General features: G+C 41.5%; 1 protein-coding gene across 14 annotated transcripts in view; it reads left to right on the top strand.

Moving 5' to 3' along the window:
- fnbp1b (formin binding protein 1b) overlaps positions 1–25276 on the top strand; it is a 253838-nt gene that overhangs the window by 204610 nt on the left and 23952 nt on the right. For 6 of the 14 annotated variants that reach the window (XM_078226346.1, XM_078226353.1, XM_078226350.1 and 3 more), the window contains 4 exons: positions 264–396; positions 13933–14051; positions 23960–24099; positions 24975–25133. In XM_078226346.1, coding sequence (XP_078082472.1) covers positions 264–396; positions 13933–14051; positions 23960–24099; positions 24975–25133 — 551 coding nt within the window. Of the gene's footprint in view, positions 1–263; positions 397–13932; positions 14052–23956; positions 24100–24974; positions 25154–25276 lie in introns of those variants that run through there. The other 8 variants (XM_078226351.1, XM_078226340.1, XM_078226343.1 and 5 more) reach the window with 3 other exon arrangements.

Consider the following 25276-nt stretch of genomic DNA (forward strand, 5'->3'; position numbering starts at 1 on the left):
AGGTCATATTTTGTTTTTATGTTTTAAAGTCCAGTTACTGATTGACAGGTTGATTAATTTGCACATGCAATTGAAACAACTACATAATTGCCCTGCTTTGGATCGGGGAGAGAGAAAAATTGTGCATTTGGTGAATATTTCCCTTGCAAAGCAAACAGCCATCTCATAACCTGGTGGCTTTTGCTTTCATTTGGTATTATTTCGATGGATTCCAATTGGAAAACAAATTGGTGCACTAAATGTATATTTTTTTCAATTGTCAGAGATGGTTTAACAAAGATGAAAGATGTATACATCAAGAATCCTCAAATGGGCAGGCCAGAGAGTGTGGATCCCAGACTGGCAGAAATTGAGCAGACTATCGAGAAACTGCGACAAGAAAGTTCGAAGTTTGAGGTAATATATGAATAACATGAGCAAAAAGGTTATTTTAGTATTTTCCAGGTCTGTCTGAAACTGATGCTATTTCCTAAAAAAAAAATTCTTTCTGCTTCATTCCTGATCCATTAATCCTGAAATAGCTGCCAATCTTGCATTAATTTGTCACCATGATGATAAATATTGTATTGCTGAAAGTTTTGGAAATTTCTTTCCACCTTTTCATTCATGGTAGGTAGATTCATGCTGCTGGGTGTTTTTTTAAAAAGATCTAGATGCCTTTACATCATTGCGTTAAAAACGTATGTAGAGTCTGTTGAAAAATATCGAAGGTCAAGTGATCAAAAAGACAGTAATTAAAATGCAATGTCTGTGAATGGCCTCATCGACACAGTTATTGTATGATTTGATTTAGTCAGAAGGAAAATCGTTGCATTTGATTCTCAAATTTGGCTTCAGTGCCAGCTAAATTGGATTTGAGCAATGTTGCACTTCATGCTTTGAGAACCTAATCCACGGCTACTTTGTTGACCTTGTATAATTTTTAGCAATCCACTTTGAATTCAAGACACAGAGCAGCATAGTTACTAGGAAATCTATAATAGCTGGAATTTAATGTCTAGCCCTGTGGTAAGTTTGGTGGTGGTGAGGATTGGGGGGTGGGGGTGTTTTTAATTAGGACAGTGGTGGGTGAGAACCCTGACACCTCTCCCCCCCCCCCCCCCCCTCCTCCACCTTGACTAAGTCTGTGATGGGAAGGCCCATGGATGCCCCTCCCACTCTGCTGCAAACAGAGGCCTTAAAATGAGCAATTAATGGCCATTTCAGGGCTTCAATCTGCACGGGGTTTGCTTGCCAGCTCCTGGGAGATTGCCTTTGATGTAGAAAGCCAGAATTGGAAAGGGGGGGTGGCTACTGAGAGCCCCTGCTGCTGACTCGAATGGAAATTCTTCCCCTGAGGTCCTTAATCCCAGGGAAAGCCCACCATTGTCCTGTCAGGTGCCTGAGTGGCTCTCGGGGCAGTGCCTAAGACTCTTTTGCCTCAATTATATGCAGCCCAATGTCTTTTTCATTTGAACTGTCTACTTCATTACCTCCTTTACAGTACGCCCTAGGGCCTAGATTATGGCTGAAAGTGTATTTCTGTGGTCTCTGAAATACCACGGAGTTGTCAAAAAAAGTTCCTTTCTAATGGCATGTTAGTGACTATAACTCTCTGTACATTTTTAACATAACTTTCACAATTATAGTCGGTGAACATGGAATGAAGCTTGCCTATTAGGTTCTATTTTATATCAGTGGCATTCTTTACATTTAATACACTCCATTGATATTAGCCTGTCAACGAAATATACTTCGCTCTTTCTGATCCCCAGGTTTGTCCTTCTTAGGCTCAGTTTCTGCACAAGCTATAAATTAGAATATTCCTATTATTCCCATCCTTGCCAAGCTTTCCTGGCTTCCCATATCCCAGAAAATTGATTTCAAAACTCCTATCCCTGGCATTTGAGTGGCTTCCTGACAATCATTGATAAGGCTTGAAAATGAATAATAACCTTGAAGGTAAAAAAATAACATCACAGCTTTCAAGAGAAGGAAACTTCTAGATTATTATGTTTGATTATGTTTTAAATCTATGAACAAATTGAAGTAAAAGGGTAAGAATAGGGCCAGCATATCTGCTGTGCAGTGTCTTTTCCTTTCAAGGCTGTACTGTCACTTCTTGTGTGTCCCAAAGTCTTCTGTTCCTCATCTCAACAACATTATCCATTGGGTCAGTTTCAATATATATGGTGATGATAACCAAATGACATCTTGGTCATCATTCTCAATTCCACAATTATTTTCTATTCTCTATGGTCCACTTCCTGTAATTTTAGTATTGACAAGACAAAAACTAACCTATTTTTAGTTTGAATTCAGTCCCCTTACCAGCCCATTGGGCTGAACTCAGTGATGCGCAAGCACATAAACCTCAACTTATTCAGAACTTCATTATCCACATCCCAATTTGCATAAAATCTAATTTGTTGGTCACTTTTAAGGTCGCAAATATCCACTAGCCCTCCATTTTCTGTCATAATGATTTCTGATAGCCTCACATTTGTTTTCCTTTTCACCCATTTTCATCTGTACAACTAGATAACACCCATTTCTGGTCTATTGTAAAATTTCAAGCCTTGTTTTGCTCCATCAGTGGTAGAGCTTTTGGCCACCTCAATTTTGAATTCTGGAATTAATTTCCCAAACTGCTGCACCTTGCTACACCTCTCCCTACATAAAAAGTTGAGCTTTTGATCAATTCCCAACCCTTTTCTATACTTCTGCTGCAGCTGCGCCAACACTTTGTGGAAGTGCCTTAGAATGCTTTTATTGCATTAAAGGAGTTATGTATGTGCATGTTATCATTGCACTAAGTAACTATTTTTATTAGTCCTCCATAAAAATTTGCTATGGAGACCCACCTTGCCTCCACTGGATGGAAGATTGTTACGTAAGATCTTATCTTCAAGAACTGTATGGAATGGTGTTAATTCTGGAACCATTGAGGAAACCATATTTAATTTATCCACTTTGCCTATCTGAAAACATGGAAGTGAGATGCAAATGACTTAAAATGGAAACTGAACAAAAGGAAGCATGATTGTTTCTGCATTGACCTTTCATGGTTACCATGATACAATACAATCTGCAATAAACTTATGAAAAACACGTTATGCAGATGAAGTTGTATTTAAATTACCCCCACCCTGAACGAAAACAATTTAGGTCAGAATTCAATAAGCTTTGATAACTATTCATTTTTTTCCACGCAAATCTCATCTTTTCAGCACAAACGTGTCACTTGCCTTCCATGTTTGGCAGCAAATTGGTCAGTGTAAGGAAGGAAAGAAAGCATGTTCCATCGTGCTTTTATAGGTGTACTTTAAAATTATAGCTACTGTTGTAACTTTGAAAACTTAGTAATATAGCCAGAGAAACAAAACTCGGTGTTCGCTTTAGGTACGGAGACTATTCATAACTGGAAAGTTGTTTTAAAATAATTGGCTGAAGAACCAGAAGTGAGATGAGGAGATTTTTGTTTGCGGAACAAGTAACTTTCAATGGGGAATTGGATGTACGTTTTAAAAGAAAACTTGCAAGGCTGAGGGCAAAGACCACGTGTGCGTGACTAAATTAATAGCTCTTTCAAATAGCTGCCACAAGCACGTTAGGCCAAAAGGATGTCGTCTCTGCTGTATGATTCAATGGTTTTAATGATTTAGAAGCCAGCTGAAATGATGGCTCCATTTGATCTTTCTCCTGGCTGGAATTAGTGTTAGAATGCTGACGAAAAAGCTGAAGATCTGGACTACATATGCTGCCACTGACAGAGTACATTAATGCCCTGAAGTGCTCTACTGCTTTTTTAAAATAAATTTGCAATTAATGTGGTACTCATCTGATTTAAAGTTTTGCTTCTTGTTATGATATGGCAGGCGTTAATTGCCAGGCTGACCAGTTCCCAAATGAAAACTTGATCAAGCTATCACAACTAGTTGCAATTTGTATTTTATTACAAGATGGTATGTGCACTGAAGTCAGAAGTAAGAAAAATACAGTACCACTTTTTGGAGACTTTAAATATAAAATTAAAACATTTATTAACAAAACAAAAGAAAATGTAAACAACAAGATCACAGTTACACATTTCAACATAGTCTTGCAACATTTCCAAAAGACTTCTATTTAGCTCGACTCACAAATAAACACCCTTGTCCAACCAACAATCCCTATGGATTCTTACTCTATTAAAAAATCCTCCAGCCCCACAATTTTCAGATATCTGATCTTATCTAATTCTGGTCTCTTGCGAATTTCCAATTTTAATTGTTCCGCCTTGGGTGGCTGTACCTTCAGTTGCCTGGACCTTGTGGTCTAGAATTCCTTCCCACCACCTCTCTGCCTTTCTTCACTTTATTCCTTTCAGGTGCTCCTGAAAACCAACCTCTTGACCAAGTTTTTGTTCATCTAATCTAATATCTCCTTTTGTAGTTCAGTGTCATATTTTGTTTGATAATACCTCCTGCGAAGAGCATGGGATGTTCCATTATGTAAGAGGCCCTTTATAAATTTGAGTTTTTGCCATTCTCCTCACCAGATATTTACATCTGCACAGTTTCCAGCAGGAGTCTCTGGAATGCAGCAGTTGGCTAGCTTTATACCCCTTCCTAGAGTCAGAGGGGGAATTTTATGAGAAACATTCAGCGAGAGTGAAAATGGGAGAGTTGCAGATCTGTTTTTTGGGCAAGGTTTTACTTCCAATCTTATGCACATAGTGCTTGAAAAAATGGGCTAGACTGTTTCTAGCAACTTGAGGCGATGGGTGGGGCTTAATTCACCAGCTAGCCTGATCAGACAGCAGAAGGAGCTATTGCGCATGTACAGATCTCTGTGGCTGTTGCTCCTTACCTAAATCTATGCCGTCTGGTTATTGACCCCACATACTAATTAGGTTGGGATGTTGTGGTCAACTTGATTGTCTGTACAACCAAAGCCGAGAGCAGCTAACTTTGTACAAACCAGAGATCATCAAACCTGGGATTTCCATGCTGTACAAATTAACATCTGAGTGGATGTAAAGTGACTGAAATCAGAACTAGAACTAAATAATAAACAAGAATAATTATCAGGGAGTGGTAGTGAAACATTTTCAGAGACAATCTTGATAAAAGTAACGGTACAAAGAAAATTGTATACACTGAAGTCTACTTGCTTAATTTAGATTAGATGACACAGAACAAACATTATAATCCCCTAACCACTAATTGAGGGCAGATAATTAGTTTATGGCAAAACACTGAACGATTACTTCATCCGCATTACTAAATTGGGTCAGCTTTCGCCATTATAAAAATACTCATTGGAAAAGAACTGAACAGTAAATAAATTGAAAGTTTCCCAATAACAAAATAAAGTAAGCAGTATAATTTAAATATCTGTCTGGCACACTCAAAATTGTAAAATGAAACATAGATTAGGCATTATAGGTGTTTGAAACTGCTATTTCTTGGTTTTAGATTGAAACCTACAGCAAGCTGAGTAGTGCCAATCCATTCAAACGAGAAGGTTCCAGGTTTTTGCAGAATTAACTGGTCTTGGGCTCGACAGCAATAGGCATACTAGAATCTTAGAAACCCTACAGCACAGAAAGAGGCCATACGGCCCATCGAGTCTGCACTGACCACAATCCCACCCAGGCCCTACCCCCATATCCCTACATATTTACCCACTAATCCCTCTAATCTACGTATCCCAGGACACTAAGGGCAACTTTAGCATGGCCAATCAACCTAACCCGCACATCTTTGGACTACACTGGCCTTGGCAATCTTTCAGACCAGGGAGGGGATATTTTTGTTCATGTTCACTGGTAAGTCCATGTGTGGGTTTTGTGTGAGAACACATTTAGCTTTAGTTATGATGCTCTCTACAGTTAAAAAGTTTAGTAGCAAATTGTCTTAAGATCACAAATGAAGAGTTTATTGCTCTAAATATTGGAGGCATGTCATCCCAACTAAAGTCACACCTTCAGAAGGGGTGGAGAGAAAATTGAGCATTTAATTTTTTGAAAAAAGAATATTTTGAGGCACATTGGCACCAAGGTACAATAGCAAAGATTTGCCCCACCGTCTTAATTGTCTACTGAGATGAATGCTTGAATTTTCATCTTTGAGACAGGTAGGGCGAGTTGAGAAAGCTTCCTGCTCTGCCTGCCTCAGGAGAGATTCCCCACAAGGCGGCCTATTCATTGTTGGGGACAGGATGCAGCCTAGATTCGGGCCAGGGACCACCTGTTCCGCAATATAAATGTTATTTGATTGACAGCTCAGGATCTCTGATCCCTGCCATCAATTTCACTGATTGTTTACATCGCTCAATTGATTTCAAGCACATTTGGTTTGTGGTTCATCAAATTTCAAAGGGCCTGGATGATTGACACTTTTATTAGCTTTCAGTCCAGACCTTCTTTCATACGAAAAACTTATCAATGGAGTGCAATTTTCCAAAGCTTTTTATTACACATGCCACATTCTACTGTGATATTCATTGGTGCTAGAAAGCATACAGTGTGTCAATCGGCATGGAAGGGCAGAGCCTGGCACTGGGGTCATGAGGGATGGGTGGAAAGGCAGAGCTGGGCAGAGTGGGTGGCTGGGGAGCAGAAGCTGGCATAGTGGACATGAGGGGACACAAGTTGGTGGAAAAGCAAAAGCTGGTGTGAGGGGTTGGGAGGGGAGCGGGGGTGGGGTGAAGGTGGATGAGGGGACCAGAGCCTGGCATGAACATGAAGAGCCAGAGGGGTGGATGGGGTGTGACTTTGCATTGAGGGGCCTGAGGTGGGGTGGATGGCAGCAGAACGTGGCATGGGGGCGTGAGGGACCCGAGTGTTAGATGGGGGCAGTGGGAGAGAAACTTGGCATATGCAGCATGATGGAGGCCTTTAAAAGAACACCTCGGTGTTAAAATTTATCTGGTTCACTCAAGACCTTTAGGGAAGAAAATCTGCCATCCTTACCCAGTCTGCCCACATGTGAGTCCAGACCCACAGCGATGTGGTTGACTCTTAAAATTCCTTCTGAAATTACCTAATAAGCCATTCGGTTCAAGGACAATTAGGGATGGGCAGTAAATGCTGGCCCAGCCATGAACAAATAAAAAAAAGCACCCAGGTTCATGACTCCAATCTTGGATCGTGAACCATGAGTCTTTAAAACCCTGGAATATGGGAATAGTATGGGAGATAGACATTGTGAACGATCAGCCATGATTGTATTCAATGACTGAGCAGGCTCAGTGGGCTATATGGGCTATTCTTATATTCCTTTCCTATGATTCCATGTAAATTGCAGAGCAGTTGGAGATATCTATCTCCACAATGGAGCCAGCCAAGTTGGTAATGCTAGATGCAGCCACGTCCTTTTAAAGGTACTCACGAAAATTGCACAGCCTGGGAATGGCATCAAGAATCCTGGAATTGGGAGCTACCCGCCATTTTGCTGAAGATCCGGACCAAAGTGTTGAGAAGACAGGGCTTCACCAGTGGGAGGGAGACACAATTTAAGCAGTCGGTGAATACTCTTCTTGCACACCAACCACTCCGTTACACATAGAAATACTCATCAATCTCTGGAGTTGAGAGAAGAATGATTGATTAGGACATTGTGTCAAACTCCAAGTACTGACTGTTAGATGAATATTCGCAGAAAGGTAACAAGCTCAAAAATTGGCTTGAAAACAGATTTTATCTTGGATCAGGTCTCTGTCACATCATTCAGTATTATTGCGACCCCTGGTGACTATAAATTGCACTTTAACATCACACTTCAGAGTGGAGCAAATTAACTAAATTATTCTACATTGGCTGACATACACCATAGCTCTTTTATCTTGGGGATATCAGTTAAGATTCAGTCTAGACAGAAGGTAACTCTGTTCAGAATAGGCTATAAATTAAATTAATTGATTTGTTGCCAGAAGTGGCAAAAAAATTAAAAAGACAAATTTAGAAAATCTGAAGTTGAAATGAAGAATGCTGTAAATGTAGAGACGGTTTGTGGAATGAGATAAACAGATTAAGGTTTGGTAGAAACGGTTGGTAACTACTGAAACAATATTTTTTTATGTTTCCATTTCCATTCTTGGATAGTTTACTGATGAATTCTCAAGAGTCTTATACCATGCATCTGTGTTCTGAGGCCTTAGCTGCCAAATTGGTGCAGTGATGCTTTTCCAAAGCTGGAGATTAAAGAACGTTATTGACTGCTATACCTGAATAGGACTGCAAAACTTCCATATTGTACTGAAAAATAAAGTAATCTGCATTATAAAGTTCACTCAACCTGTCCCCGAAAAATATTTAGAATATTTTAAACAATCAATAATTAAAACTCAACTTTATTGGAAGACTGCATTGGAGTTTGGTGTTTAGGAGTGAAATAAATCAAATTTCATTTGGCTTCCAGCACAGGAGCTTTAGCTGTGCCTCCCTGTTTCACCCAGACCTTAATTGGATCAGGAGTCTCTGATTCCCAACAGCAAAGGATTCAAATTATCTATGTAGAAAAGATTCTTGCATGGCTGAAGTTACATCAGTTATCAGGTTATCTTTATTTATAATTAAACTTTTAAAATTCTTCAGTAAAAGCAAAACACTGCAGAAACCTGAAATAAAAACTGAAAATGCCGTTTATGTTGGGCTTCAATGGAACACTGCAAAAGGACAAGGCTGCAAACGTGGGCACCCAGTCTATGTTTAGACTCCCTAGTGGTGCTCACAATGCAGTCTCCTCTGCACTGCTTTGTGGAACATCCTTGCACTGTCCGCAAACATGATCTTGACCTTACTGTCACTTCTAATTTAAGCTGCTTAGTTTTTCTAGCATTTTCTGTTTTTGTTTATAATTCTTCAACTAGTTTGAGCCCTGGTCTGTACTGTTAGCTTCATCCAACTTGGAGAAAGGAAATGTTGCAACTAACCTCAATGCTACATACCAGGGAAGAAGGAAATTATCCTGCTTCTAACCTGTTCAGGAAAGAGAGGTCAAAATAAGTATTTTGTTAGTGGAACTATAGTAGGGGATTTTACTGATTGCCATATGCTGTACATTCAATAAATGTCAAAAGTCCACTCTACATAAGGGATAGCATAGCTCCATTCAGCCCATAGAGCCTGCACCAACAACAATCCCACCCAGGCCCTATCTCCGTAGCCCCACGTATTTACCCTGCACTCCCCCTGACGCTACGGGCAATCTAGTATGGCCAATCCACCTAACCTGCACATCATTGGAGTGTGGGAGAAAACCGGAGCACTTGGAGGGAACCCACACAGACATGGGGAGAACGTTCAAACTCCACACAGACAGAAACTCAGAGACGGGGTGAACGTGCAGACCTTGTACAGAAGGTGACCCCAGCTGATCAAGTGACTGACCCACTTTATCGGAGAGCTGGCGACTTTAGTATTGTAAGAAGTCTGACAACACCAGGTTAAAGTCCAACAGGTTTATTTGGTAGCAAAAGTCACTAGCTTTCGGAGCGCTGCTCTTTCGTCAGGTAAGTGGAGTTCTGTTCACAAACAGGGCATATAAAGACACAAACTCAATTTACAAAATCATAGAACATAGAACATTACAGCGCAGTACAGGCCCTTCGGCCCACGATGTTGCGCCGACCAGTGGAACCAATCTAAAGCCCCTCTAATCTACACTCTTCCAATATCATCCAAATGTTTATCCAATATCCGAGGAAAAAGGCTCTCTCTATCCACCCTATCTAATCCTCTGATCATCTTGTATGCCTCTATTAAGTCACCTCTTAACCTTCTTCTCTAACGAAAACAACCTCAAGCCCCTCAGCCTTTCCTCATACGATTTTCCCACCATACCAGGCAACATCCTGGTAAATCTCCTCTGCACCCTTTCCAACACTTCCACATCTTTCCTATAATACGGCGACCAGAACTGTACGCAATACTCCAAATGTGGCCACACCAGAGTTTTGTACAGTTGCAGCATGACCTCCTGGCTCCAAAACTCAATCCCCCTACCAATAAAAGCTAACACACCGTTAGCCTTCTTAACAACCCTATCAACCTGGGTGCCAACTTTCAGAGATCTATGCACATGGACACCCAGATCCCTCTGTTCATCCACACTACCAAGTATCTTACCATTAGCCCAGTACTCTGTATTCCTGTTACTCCTTCCAAAGTGAATCACCTCACACTTTTCCGCATTAAACTCCATTTGCCACCTCTCAGCCCAGCTCTGCAGCTTATCTATGTCCCTCTGTAACCTGCCACTTCCCTCCGCACTGTCTACAACTCCACCGACTTTAGTGTCATCCGCAAATTTACTAATCCATCCTTCCACGCCCTCATCCAGGTCATTAATAAAAAAGACAAACAGCAGTGGCCCCAAAACAGATCCTTGCGGTACACCACTAGTAACTGAACTCCAGGATGAATATTTCCCATCAACCACCACCCTCTGTTTTCTTACAAGTAGCCAATTCCTGATCCAAACCACTAAATCACCCTCAATCCCATGTGTCCGTATTTTCTGCAAAAGCTTACCATGGGGAACCTTATCAAACGCTTTGCTGAAATCCATATACACCACATCAACTGCTTTACCCTCATCCACCTCTTTGGTTAACTTCTCAAAGAACTCAATAAGGTTTGTGAGGCACGACCTCCCCTTCACAAAACCGTGCTGACTATCCCTAATCAAATTATTCCTTTCTAGGTGATTATAAATCCTATCTCTTATAATCCTTTCCAATACTTTGCCCACAACAGAAGTAAGGCTCACTGGTCTATAATTACCAGGATTGTCCCTACTCCCCTTCTTGACCAAGGGGACAACATTTGCTATCCTCCAGTCTTCTGGCACTGTTCCTGTAGACAATGACGACACAAAGATCAAAGCCAAAGGCTCTGCAATCTCCTCTCTAGCCTCCCAGAGAATCCTAGGATAAATCCCATCCAGCCCAGGGGACTTATCTATTTTTACCCTTTCCAGAATTGCTAACACCTCCTCCTTATGAACATCAATCCCATCCAGTCCAACAGCCTGCATCTCAGTACTCCCCTCGACAACTCTGTCCCTCTCCAGTGTGAATACCGACGAAAAATATTCATTTAGTGCCTCTCCTATCTCTTCAGACTCCACGCACAACTTCCCACTCCTGTCCTTGACTGGCCCTAATCTTATCCTAGTCATTCTTTTACTCCTGACATACCTACAGAACGCTTTAGAGTTTTCCTTGATCCTACCTGCCAAAGACTTCTCATGTCCCCTCCTGGCTCTTAACTCTCTCTTTAGGTCCTTCCTGGCTAACTTGTAACTCTCAAGTGCCCTAACTGAGCCTTCACGTCTCATCTTAACATAAGTCTCCTTCTTCCTCTTCACAAGAGATTCAACCTCCTTAGTAAACCACGGTTCCCTCACACATCTGCTTCCTCCCTGCCTGACAGGTACATATTTATCAAGGACGCGTAGTAGCTGTTCCTTGAACAAGTTCCACATTACAATTGTGCCCATCCCCTGCAGTTTCCTTCCCCAACCTATGCCAGCTAAATCTCGCCTAATCGCATCATAATTTCCTTTCCCCCAGCTATAACTCTTGCCCTTTGGTATATACCTATCCTTTTCCATTGCTAAGGTAAACGTAATCGAATTGTGGTCACTGTCATCGAAGTGCTCACTTACCTCCAAATCTAACACCTGGTTCATTACCCAGTGCCAAATCCAATGTGGCCTCGCCTCTTGTTGGTCTATCTACATACTGCGTCAGGAAGCCTTCCTGCACACATTGGACAAAAACCGACCCCTCTAAAGTACTCGAACTATAGCTTTTCCAGTCAATATTTGTAAAGTTAAAGTCCCCCAGTATAACTACCTTGTTACTTTCGCTCCTATCCAGAATCATCTTTGCAATCTTTTCCTCTACATCTCTGGAACTTTTCGGAGGTCTATAAAAAAACTCCCAACAGGGTGACCTCTCCTTTCCTGTTTCTAACCTCAGCCCAAACTACCTCAGTAGACGAGTCCTCATCAAATGTCCTTTCTGCCACCGTAATACTGTCCTTGACTAACAATGCCACACGTCCCTCTCTTTTACCACCTTCCCTGCACTTACTGAAACATCTAAACCCTGGAACCTGCATCAGCCATTCCTGTCCCTGCTCTATCCATGTCTCCAAGATGGCCACAACATCGAAATCCCAGGTACCAACCCATGCTGCAAACTCACCCACCTTATTCCGGATGCTCCTGGCGTTGAAGTATACACACTTCAAACCGCCTTCCTGCCTGCCAGTACACTCCTGCGACTCTGAAACCTCATCCATGACCTCACTACTCTCAACCTCCTGTACACCGGAGCTACAATTCCGGTACCCACCCCCCTGCTGAATTAGTTTAAACCCTCCCGAAGAGCATTAGCAAATTTCCCCCCCAAGATATTGGTACCCCTCTGGTTGGAATGCAAGTCTTTACAGGTAATTAAGTCTTAAAGGTACAGACAATGTGAGTGGAGAGGGCTAAGCCCAGGTTAAAGATGTGTATTGTCTCCAGACCGAGCAGTTAGTGAGATTTTGCAAGCCCAGGCAAGTCGTGGAGGTTACAGATAGTGTGACATGAACCCAAGATCCCGGTTGAGGCCGTCCTCATGTGTGCGGAACTTGGCTATCAGTCTCTGCTCAGCGACTCTGCGTTGTCGTGTGTTGTGAAGGCCGCCTTGGAGAACGCTTACCCGAAGATCAGAGGCCGAATGCCCGTGACCGCTGAAATGTTCCCCAACAGGAAGAGAACACTCTTGCCTGGTGATTGTCAAGCGGTGTTCATTCATCCGTTGTCGTAGCGTCGGCATGGTCTCCCCAATGTACCATGCCTCAGGACGCTAGTGGCTCCGAAAGCTTGTGGCTTTTGCTACCAAATAAACTTGTTGGACTGGTGTTGTGAGACTTCTTACTGTGTTTTTTTCCCCAGTCCAATGCCGGCATCTCCACATCATGACTTTAGCAAGATAGGTCCATCTAGTTTTACTGGTTTTCTCAAGGACCAGTTTGCAACAGCTGGTAACCACATTTCTTTACAAGGAAATTCTGTTAACTTAGCAGAAAGATGCAAATTGTAGCATACAAAGGAAATTGCATTTCAACATAGAATCTGTACAATGCCTTTATCCATCAAAAATCAGGAGTACTGAAATAAATTGTAAATTGTACTTCCCCTTGAACTGAGATCAGGTAACTAAGTACAGGCCAGGAGTTCAACATGCAATCTCTGGTTTATATCACTTCCTACTCAATAGTACAGTTATCAACTGAAGTTATTAGAATGTCAGTCTTATTTCTTCCTTCCCATCCCAGCTCACACCGATCAATATTTGGACTGCTGCAAAAAAATGCAACAATCATGAATCATTACATAATCTCAACAGCTTTGAACATGATATTTGCAAGCACATCAATTGACATTGAATATATCTAATTTTTCTCCAAAAGTTGGCAGTTTTTAAAGAGATGTACATGCTACATTTTGTAATCTCTAACCATCAGTGTAATTTCTGCACAATTTTTATAAAATATTTGCCGTATTTTTCAGAAATCTAAACCAGGAATTTACTGGAAAATCCCACCAGCTAGAATGTCAGAGGCAACCTCTGCCTCTGCCAACCTTAGAAACTCCAATCAGATTTTGCTTTGAGCAGGCAGCTAACTTCATAGAATCATGGCTTTCGCCCCTCTAAAGGAGGTGGTTATGCTTCCACGAATTGCTGACCAATCACAGAGCCAGCAACTCAGCTGGGAGCAGTGGCCATTACTGGGACTGCAGCAGGCCCAAGGAGGCCCAGAGTGAAAGTGGGATCAGGGATCGCCAGCACCAATCAGGCAGGCACCACCCCAGTTGGGGACTGGGGGAGGGGGGCATCTCCCAGATCTTGCCACACAAAAGGCACCTTGTTCTTGTATCTTCATGTACTTCCTCTAATTATTTTCAGGCATGGCTTGCTGAGGTAGAAGGTCGTTTACCAACCAGGCCTGATCAGCCACGACGACCGAGTGAGATGCCCGAGTTGCCGACCACTGCTGTAAACAATTGTGCACAAGACCGAGAGAGGTACAGTATGGTTACTAATCGCAATAATGACTTCAAGAGCAAAATGTAGGATGAGAAGTAATGATTAAATTGACACGAGATCAAGTTTCCAAAGATAATGATGCATTTTGCAATGGAGGATTGAAGTTTGAATCTGTGTAATTTGAAAGTTTTGGAACAGACGAGGTTGGTGCAACAACCTTTTATTCTGTACTAAATCTGCCATCCAGTCACATTCATTAATCACTACTTTCTGTATAAATATATCTGGTTATGACCCACACCCATTTATGCCATGTACACCAATGACCTTTTCCTGGTAACTGAATTAACAAATGTTAACCATTGTGTGAAATAGTTCTGTGTGAATTCCACACTTAGTCACATTTGATGACATAAAGTTGTATATAATGTAATTTAAAATGGGATAAATGATTTAGATTAGAGAGTTCAGGATGACATGTTCTTCAGTTAATAGAACGCAAGTTACTGCCAATAATTTCCAAAACAAGGGTTTAAAAGCTAATTTAAATTGTATCAGATTTTAAGGCTCCCTGCTGCCCTTATGAATTTAATTTTAGTTATTTTCTGTCCAAGCTTAATCATTCGCTATATCAGTATGACCTCGGTAGAGATGTCTGTTAATGTCGTACCCTTGGAAATTGCCAACATGACACAAATGTTAGATGGGTTGAATAACTGAGATAACTTCTCCTATTTTCCTCCCTTTTTCTCTTAGGCACTCACTCCTAATTTTAATGTTTTAGGTACAATAGCACACTTCCCATTCCTTATCAAAATGGTCATCTTACATATGAAGGACTGGACAAAGAATGTCTTCGCTTAAAGTTCACACGCATCCACATTCCCAACAAGTGTAGGTTCATAATGGAAACTGCCTCCCTGTGACCATCATAATGTTCTATTTTAACCATTTATTAATTGAGCTACTCAGTGTTTTCATGGGCAGTAAAAAATCATAGAATGGTTACAGCACAGAAGGAGCTCTTTGTGTCCATGCTGGTTCTCTGCAGGAACAATTCAATGAGTCCCCATCACTTTGCACTTTCTGCATAGTCCTGCAATTTTTTTCTCTTTGGATGATTATATTTCCCATTTGCGAGTCACGGTTAAATCTGCCTTCACCACACTCATGTACTCATACCAAGTAATGAGTGTTTAATATCTGAAAAGCACTGCCTTAAAAAAAAGGTATTTCCTCATGTCATCTTTGGTTCCTTAGCCATTCACCTTAAAATGTCCCCTGGTTCTCAACTCATTTGCCTTGTGGAACAGTGTCTTCAAATCTATTTTGTCCAGGCTCCTTGTTATTTTGAACACCTCCAGCAAATCTCCTTTCAATCTCTTCTTATGAGAACCACCCCGGCTTCTCTAATCTATCCACATAACTTGTCCTAGAACCAAACCCGCAAATCTTCGCTGCACCCTCTCCAGTGCTTTTACTTCCGAAGATGTGTTACCCAGTATTGAGCATAGTACTCCAGCTGAGGCCGAACCAATGCATTGTAAATGTTTACCATCATTTCTTGCTTTTGCATCTCTATTTATGGAGCCCAGGATCCTGTATGCCATATTAACCACTTTCTCAACCTGCCCTGCCACCTTGAGCAATTTGTGCACATACCCCAAGGTCCACCCATTTTAGAATTTTTTTTCATGTTGTCTTCCCACCAAAATGTATCACTTCTCACTTATCTGCATTAGATTTCATTTGCCACGTGCCCTCCTATTCCACCAGCCTGCCTGTCCTATTGAAGTCGATCACATGCCCCTCACAGTTCACAATACTTCCAGCTTTTGTGTCATCTTTTTGAATTGTGCTCTCCACACCCAAGTCAATATACATCAAGAAAAGCAGTGGTCCTGTACCGATTTCTAGGAACACAATTGCATACCTGCCTCTATTCTGACAAACCACCTTTCACCACTACTCTCTGTATCCTGTCACTGAGCCAACTTTAGATCCATGCTGCCAGTGTGTCTTTTATAACATCAGCTTCAACTCTATGAACAGATCTGTTATATGGCACTTTATCAAATGCCTTTTGGAAGTCCATATACACCACATCAACCGCATTACTTTCTGTTACGTTATCAAGGCACAATTTACCTTTGACAAGTCCATGCTGACTTTCCTTAATTAATCCATATTTGTCCAAGTGACTTTTAATTTTGTCCTGTGTTGAAGTTTCCCCACTAATTTGATTATACTGACTGGCCTTTGATTGCTGAGCTTTTATTCCTGACTTTTTTGAACAGGGGTGTAGGTTTTCCAATTCTCCAGCCCTCTGGCACCACCCCTGTTTTGAACGAAAATTGAAAGGTTATTGCTGCCCCCGGTATCCTCAGATGCATCTTATCCAGTCCTGTTTCTATTCTAATACCTCCTTTATCAATTTTTGGATATTGTAGCAACTTGAAACAACTGAGTGGCTTGCTGGGCCATTTCAGAAGGCATTTTAAGAGTCAACCACATTTCTGTAAGATTAATTACGTTACCCTGGATTACTCCTTGTCCTTTTCCATAGCTAAACTAAACTTTATGATCCTATGATCCATTAAATGTTCCTCGATTGCCAGTTGATTCACTTAAACCACCTCATTCTCTCGAACCAGATCCAGTAATACTTCAATCCTTCCATGCTGATCCAGAAAAGTCTCCTGAACACACTTTTCCAAAACTCTTTCCCCCTCTCCTTTTATTAGAATCCTAGTTTGTATTAGGCTAACTAAAGTCCCCATAAGAGCTACTTTATATTTTTGCACCTCTCTGTAATTGCCTTGCAAATTTGTTTCTCTGTATTTTTCCCATTTGTTGGTAGCCACAGAATACATCTGGTAATGGTACCTCAATTGTTTCCAACCAAATAGATTCTTTCCTTGATCTCTCCCCCGCAAAGAATACCCCTTTTCCGTCCAGCACTAATAATCTCCTAGTCAATACCATTATCCTTCCTCCATTTTTCCTTCCATATCTTTTGTGAGCACAGCGTAACCAACTATATTTAGTACCCAATTCAACAATCCGTTTGAGCCAGATCGCCATTAGTATCTCAGCATAATACTTCTTGATGTCTATCTGCATCTACAGCTCACCAACCTTATTTACCATACTGAGTTCACATACATTCGCTCTAAACCTAAATTAGAATGACTGTAATTCCTCTTACACTGACCCATGCCGTGCTTTATTATTTACTCCAGTGCTATTTGTCTCCTGTCATTTGTGCACCTTATTTTCCCTTTGTAATGTTACATTCTGGTTCCCAACCCCCGACCAATTGTTTTGAATTATTGGTGAAGTAAGAATTGCAATTGCTGGAAATCTGAAATAAAATAGCAGTGCTATTGATGTACAGCAAGTTGCTCAACATCTGAAAGGAATAACTATAGACAGGGTAAATTGTGGATTTGGCGTTCCCATTATTGATTTCCAGTTAGTGGCTGAAAATTAAATTCTGAACTCTTAATAGTCATACCTTAACTCTTTAATGGACAAATTAGGAATCATCGATTTCATGGAGCAATCTTGGCATTTTTTCGATTATAATGTCTACTGTAGCATGTAGTATTGCACCATTGTATGCATCCAAATAGAGAATGAATTGAATTCAGTTGAAATAACCGAATCACAGGAGTGATCAATAGATGTCAACCACTGAAGGCTGCAGGAGATTTTGAACATTGAACATGTATTGACGTGAATAGAGAACTGGCTGGCAGACATAAGCAGAGAGTGGCAATAAATGGGTCATAGAGGTTTACAGCATGGAAACAGGCCCTTTGGCCCAATTTGTCCATGCCGCCCTTTTTTTTAAAACCCCGAAGCTAGTCCCAATTGCCCGCATTTGGCCCATATCCCTCTATATCCATGTAACTGTCTAAATGCTTTTTAAAAGACAAAATTGTACCCGCCTCTACTACTACCTCTGGCAACTTGTTCCAGACACTCACCCTCTGTGTGAAAAAATTGCCCCTCTGGACACTTTTGTATCTCTCCCCTCTCACCTTAAACCTATGCCCTCTAGTTTTAGACTCCCCTACCTTTGGGAACAGATATTGACCATCTAGCTGATCTATGTCCCTCATTATTTTATAGACCTCTATAAGATCATCCCTCAGCCTTCTACGCTCCAGAGAAAAAAGTCCCAGTCTATCCAGCCTCTCCTTATAACTCAAACCATCAAGTCCCGGTAGCATCCTAGTAAATCCTTTCTGCACTCTTTCTAGTTTAATAATATCCTTTCTATAATAGGGTGGCCAGAACTGTACACAGTATTCCAAGTGTGGCCTTACCAATGTCTTGTACAACTTCAACAAGACGTCCCAACTCCCGTATTCAATGTTCTGACCAAAGAAACCAAGCATGCTGAACGCCTTCTTCACCACTCTGTCCACCTGTGATTCCACTTTCAAGGAGCTATGAACCTGCACCCCTAGATCTCTTTGTTCTGTAACTCTCCCCAACGCCCTACCATTAACTGAGTAAGTCCTGCCCTGGTTCAATCTACCAAAATGCATCACCTCGCATTTATCTAAATTAAACTCCATCTGCCATTCGTCAGCCCACTGGCCCAATTGATCAAGATCCCGTTGCAATCCGAGATAACTTTCTTCACTGTCCACTATGCCACCAATCTTGGTGTCATCTGCAAACTTATTAACCAAGTCTCCTATATTCTCATCCAAATCATTAATGTAAATGACAAATAACAGTGGACCCAGCACTAATCCCCGAGGCACGCCACTTGTCACAGGCCTCCAGTTTGAAAAACAACCCTCTACAACCACCCTCTGGCTTTTATCATCCAGCCAATTTTGTATCCATTAAGCTACCTCACCCTGGATCCTGTGAGATTTAACCTGATGCAACAACCTACCATGCGGTACCTTGTCAAAGGCCTTGCTAAAGTCCATGTAGACAACATCAACTGTACTGCCCTCATCTACCTTCTTGGTTACCCCTTCAAAAAACTCAATCAAATTTGTGAGACATGATTTTCCACTCACAAAGCCATGCTGACTGTCCGTAATCAGTCCTTGTGTCTCTAAATGCCAGTTGATCCTGCCTCACAAAATACCTTCCAACAACTTACCCACCACAGATGTGAGGCTCACTGGCCTGTAATTCCCAGGCTTTTCCCTGCAGCCCTTTTTAAACAAAGGCACAACATTTGCCATTCTCCAATCTTCAGACATCTCACTTGTGACTGTCGATGATTCAAATATTTCTGCTAGGGGACCCGCAATTTCCTCCCAAGCCTCCCACAATGTCCTGGGATACATTTCATCAGGTCCCGGGGATTTATCTACCTTAATGTGCTTTAAGATATCCAGCACCACCTCCTGTGTAATATGTACACTTCTCAAGATATCATTATTTATTTCCCCAAGTTCCCGAACATCCATGCTTTTCTCAACAGTAAATACTGATGAGAAATATTCATTTGGGATCTCACCCATCTCTTGTGGATCCGCACATAGATGAACTTGTTGATCCTTAAGAGGCCCTACTCTCTTCCTTGTTACTTTTTTGCCCTTTATGTATTTGTAGAAGCTCTTTGGATTCTCCTTTGCCTTATCTGCCAAAACAATCTCGTGTCCCCTTTTTGCCCTCCTGATTTCTCTCTTAACTCCACTCCTACACCCCAAAACTCTTCAAGGGATTCACTTGATCCTAGCTGCCTATGCATGTCTTGTGCCTCCTTCTTCTTCTTGATCAGGGCCTCAATATCCTGAGTCATCCAGGGTTTCCTACTTCTGCCAGCCTTGCCCTTCACTCTAAGAGGAATGTGCTTCCCCTGAATCCTGGTTAACACACTTTTGAAAGCGTCCCATTTACCGGACTTCCCTTTGCCTTCCCAAAGACTCCCCCAATTAAGTTTTGAAAGTTTCTGCCTGATCCCATCAAAATTGGCCTTGCCCCAATTTAGAATTTTTACTTTTGGGCCAGACCTATCATTCTCCATAGCTATCTTAAAACTAATAGAATTATGGTCACTGGTCCCAAAGTGATCCCTTACTAACACTTCTGTCACCTGCCCTTCCTTATTTCCCAAGAGGAGGTCAAGTTTAGACCCCTCTCTAGTTGGCCCATCCACATATTGAATGAGAAATTCCTCCTGAATACACTCAACAAATTTTTCTCCATCCAACTCTCTATTACTATGGCTGTCCCAGTAAATGTTGGGAAAGTTAACATCCCTTGCCATTACCACCCTATTTTTCTTGGAGCTATCTGTAATCTCCTTGCATATTTGCTCCTCAATTTCCTGCTGACTATTTTGGGGGCCTATAGTACAACCCTATCAAAGTGATTTCCCCCTTCTTATTTCTCAGTTCTGCCCATATAGACTCAGTGGCCGAACCCTCAGATATATCCCCTCTCAGTGCTGCTGTGATGTACTGATCAAAAGTGCAACACCCCCTCCTCTCTTGCCTCCGGTTCTATCTCTCCAATAGCATCTGTAACCTGGAACATTGAGCTGCCAGTCCTGTCCTTCCCTTAGCCATGTTTCAGTAATTGCTATAATATCCCAGTCCCATGTACCCATCCATGCTCTGAGTTCATCTGTCTTGCCTGTCAGGCCTCTTGTATTGAAATAAATGGAGTTTAATCTGGATTTCCCTTGCTCTCTGTCTTGCTTTTGCTTAATTTGTCTGGCACTAGGATTGCGGACACTGCTTTTACTACTTAATGTGCTCTCTTTAACTTCTGTGTTGTCCTCAACCTTCTCTTCTACCTCCCTACTGCTTTGGATCCCACCCTCCTGCCAAACTAATTTAAACCTCCTGAGTGGCTCTCGCAAATCTCCCCGCCAGGATGTTAGCCCCCTCCAGTTCAGGTGTAACTTGTCCTTTTCAGAGTGGCAGACAGTGACTAATGGAGTACCGCAGGGTTCAGTGCTGGGACCCCAGCTAGTCACAATATACATTAATGGTTTGGACAAAGGAATTGAATGTAAAATCTCCAAATTTGCAGATGACACTAAGCTGGGTGGCAGTGTGTGCTGTGAGGAGGATGTTAAGAGGCTGTAGGGTGACTTGGACAGACTGGCTGAGTGGGCAAATACTTGGTAAATGCAATATAATGTGGATAAATGTGAGGTTATCCACTTTGGTGGCAAAAACAGGAAGGAAGATTATTATCTGAATGGTGGCAGTTTCGGAAAAGGGAAGTGCAATGTGACCTGGGTGTCATGGTAGGACAGTTACTGAAGGCTGACATGCAGGTTCAGCAGGATGTGAGGAAAGCTAATGGCTTGCTGGCCTTCATAGCAAGAGGATTTGAGTACTGGAGTAAGAATGTCTTGCTGCAGTTCTACAGGGCTTTGGTGAGGCCACACCTTAAGTATTATGTGCAGGTTTGGTCTCCTAGTCTGATGAAGGACGTTCTTGTTCTTGAGGGAGCCCAGCGTAGGTTCACCAGACTGATTCCTGGAATGGCAGGACTGACATATGAAGAGAGATTGGATCTACTGGGCTTGTACTCACTGGAATTTAGAAGAATGAGAGGGGATCTCATAGAAACATATAAAATTCTGATGGGACTGGACAGGCTAGATGCGGGAAGAATGATCCCGATGTTGAGGAAGTGCAGAACTAGGGGTCACAGTCTAAGAATAAGGGGTAAGCTGTTCAGGACTGAAATGAGAAAAAACTTCTTCACTCAGTTGTGAAACTGTGGAATTCCACAGAAAGCTGTTGGGACCAGATCGTTAAATATGTTCAAGAGGGAGCTGGATGTGGCCCTTGTGGCTAAAGGGATCAGCGGGTATGGAGAGAAAGTGGGAGTGGGATACTGAAAGTGCATGATCATATTGAATGGTTACAGGCTCGAAGGGCCCAATGGCCTATTCCTGTAACTATTTTCTATGTTTTTATGTTTCCCCTCAAAAACCTGTTGAGGCTAGGTCAATTAAATTTTCAAAACTGAAATTAATAGATTTTTATGAGGTAAAGGTATTGTGGAGTGAAGGCACGTAAATAAAGTTGAGGAACAGATCAACCATGATCGAATTGAATGGGGGAAGGACAGGCTCAGGGGCTGAATGGACTACTGCTCCTATGTTTATGTCATCACCTAAACTCTTTAATTAATCATTTCCTGTACTCACTCCTTGCACACTGCTTTCAATATTTTGTTAAAATAAAACACTCCTGTTATCTCACCAAAATTAGTATTTTGAAAGCATGGCATAGCATTTGTTCCCAAACATTGGCACCCTGAAGATGTTTTCCTGTCAGAATCTATTATGCCAGCAGATGTTGGTGGAGTTCGGATCTGTAGGCAATTATTTAAACTCTTAAAACTTTGGCAAGGAATTCCAGGCATTTTGGTCATTGGTTTGGAATATGTTTTCAAATTGTGCTGGAATACACCAATAATACAGTAATAAGTCAACTCTGGTGGTCGTGGTGGTAATCTACATCCTGGTATAGGTTTAATAATGTGTTAATTTTCTACCATTGAAGCAATTTTAAATAATATTTAAATGACTGCTGTGCTTGCTTTGTTTTCCTTCCCTTCTCCTTATTCTCTTAGTTTATCTTTTAAGTTTTTAAAAATTTTATTTGGACCTTACTGTTTAATTTTTCTTTTTACCCGCCCACGATTTTTCACTCCATTTTGAATTCAGGAGCAAAGTTGGAAAAAAAACTGGCTCCAAGTGAAAACCAATTCTAAAAGTTTTTTTTTCCCTCTACTAACTAAACATATAGAATAAATGATTGGTTGATTGTTTCAATAGACACAACCCGACCAAGTTTTGATGCATTTCTTAAATGTTAAAAAAAGGTAACGCTATTGATAAATACATTTTCTTGGCTCTAGCATTAGAAATCCAGTCATGCCCAGATAGGATCATTTGTTGAGTGGGGACTTGGATAGCTTGGATCGCTTGTGACGCAGAGTGATGCTGATAACGTGGGTTTAATTCCCATGCTGGCTGATGTTATTCATGAAATTCTTCTTCTCAACCTTGCACCTTGACTGAGGTGTGGTGATCTTCAGGTTAAATCACCACTCAAAGGGGTGAGAGTAGCCTATGGTCATCTGGAACTATGGCAACTTGACCTTACCAGATAATTTGTGCTTTCCACTCTAAAAATAATGGCCAGAATTCTCCTGTCTCGGACACCCCACTACTACTGCCAACGAGAATGGAGAATTTGGCACTGCACCAAATCTCCGTTCACTGCAGCGGGACCGAAGAATCCATGTTGAGGTTGGAGAATTCCAGCCAATAACTATACATACAGTTCATGTCAAACTTTGACGGGCTCCAGTGCTCATGATGTATAGTTGCAACAGTCGGGCTGCACTTCTGAAACAAAAACGGAAAATGCTGGAAAATCTCAGCAGGTGTGACAGCATCTGTGGAAAGAGAACATAAGAACATAGGAAGAACATAAGAAATAGGAGCAGGAGTAGGCCATCTAGCCCCTCGAGCATGCCCTGCCATTCAATAAGATCATGGCTGATCTGAAGTGGATCAGTTCCACTTACCCGCCTGATCCCTATAACCTCTAATTCCCTTAATTCCTCATAGAGCCAACGTTTCGAATCTGGATGACCCTTCGTCAGAGCAGCACTTCTGCACAGGTGACAAGTGTAGGTGGTTGTGAAGTTCAAAGTGACATGTTGTGCTGCACTGCATTACTTGCAATATATTTTTAAAATAAAATTATTCACTTATTTAGAATAAGTATTTCTTTTGTTCATTAACTGTTGTGCTACAGAAAAATATTTATGGTCGTGATGCAATGAATCAATATCATGTTATGTGACATTGCATTGCTTTACTGCATCAATTGTCTTTTGCCTTTTGCAACTGTTGCCGGCACATCTGCTTCTGTTTTGGGTAATGCTGTTCTATAGTTACTGTGTATATTTCTTTCTTGAGCAGCCCTGATGGTAGTTACACCGAAGAACAGAACCAGGATCCTCAGTTAAAAGTTGCAGCACAGAACGAATTTGATGATGAGTTTGATGATGAAGAAGTACTGACAGCAATTGGCACATGCAAAGCCATGTATGCTTTCGAAGGTATACTGCAGAGAAAACTACTGCCGAGAAATCGTTTGGAATTTTATTTTATTCCTGGAGATCCACCAAAATGTGCTTTAGAGTGCTAGAATTTCTCCTGCAATTCCCCACACAGTAAATTCACTGGCCTCCCATGCACTTGTTGAGGCTAGGACCAAAATGGAGATGAGGTGCTGCCCCAAAAAGTAGAATGAATCAAATAATTCACTCCCTTCTATCTCACACTGGATCATTCCCATGTAGCTGAACTGTGAGAGAAGGTTCTCTTTTAGCTAGGTGTGGTGGTAAATTGTGCAATCACCGAGAGAAAGGGAGCGGGGGAGCATCTGCATTTGAGCTTTTTTGAGATGGAGATGGTTCTGGTATGATTGTTTTCCAGTGATAGTTGACAGCAAAGGCAGAAGGGATTAAAGAGCAGAACAGTGTGCCACTGAGCAAAAGGGTCCAGGTTTACTTCCCACAACCTTGGGTTTGTGGAGCAGTCACTGAGTAGAGGGCAAATCATCAGAAGAGTTGACCTGAAAACAGCTCTGTACTCAAATAGTTACTGAACAATATCGAAGTTTGGCAAAGCTGAGACAGCTGCAGCTCAACCATGAAATGATGCATATGATGGAGGATATCAGCCTGAATCTTTTCAAGTCTCTTAACTGAAACATTTCAGGGGTCATTAAGATTTTAAAAAACAGCAACTGGATACAAGTTTCCCTCATGATGAAAATAACTAATCTACAAGTTCTCCAGAAAAATGTTCTCCTGTCCCAAATTGTAGATTAAGAGGTACATGACATATGAAAGAAACGGGAAAGGAGTTTTTCCCTAAATCTGTCTGTGTTTATTATCTGATCTGATTTGTGCAACTTGTTTCAATTCAGGTCAAAATGAAGGAACAATAGCAATGGCGGAAGGAGAAACATTGAGCGTGATTGAGGAAGATAAAGGAGACGGTTGGACAAGAGTCCGACGGAGTGAGGATGAGGAAGGATACGTTCCAACATCCTATGTGGAAGTATATTTGGACAGAAATACCAAAGGTGCAATGACTTACATCTAGTTTTAAGAAAACTCTAGGTGAAAGTTTTGTCCGACAAGGCCACATGCTGTGTTACACACAGATAGGAAAATGCTACTAAGTGCAATACACGGTGTGGTCATGTGACTGCATTATCGTGCACTA

Source organism: Mustelus asterias, chromosome 13 (assembly GCF_964213995.1).
Source record: "Mustelus asterias chromosome 13, sMusAst1.hap1.1, whole genome shotgun sequence".
NCBI classification, from domain to species: domain Eukaryota; kingdom Metazoa; phylum Chordata; class Chondrichthyes; order Carcharhiniformes; family Triakidae; genus Mustelus; species Mustelus asterias.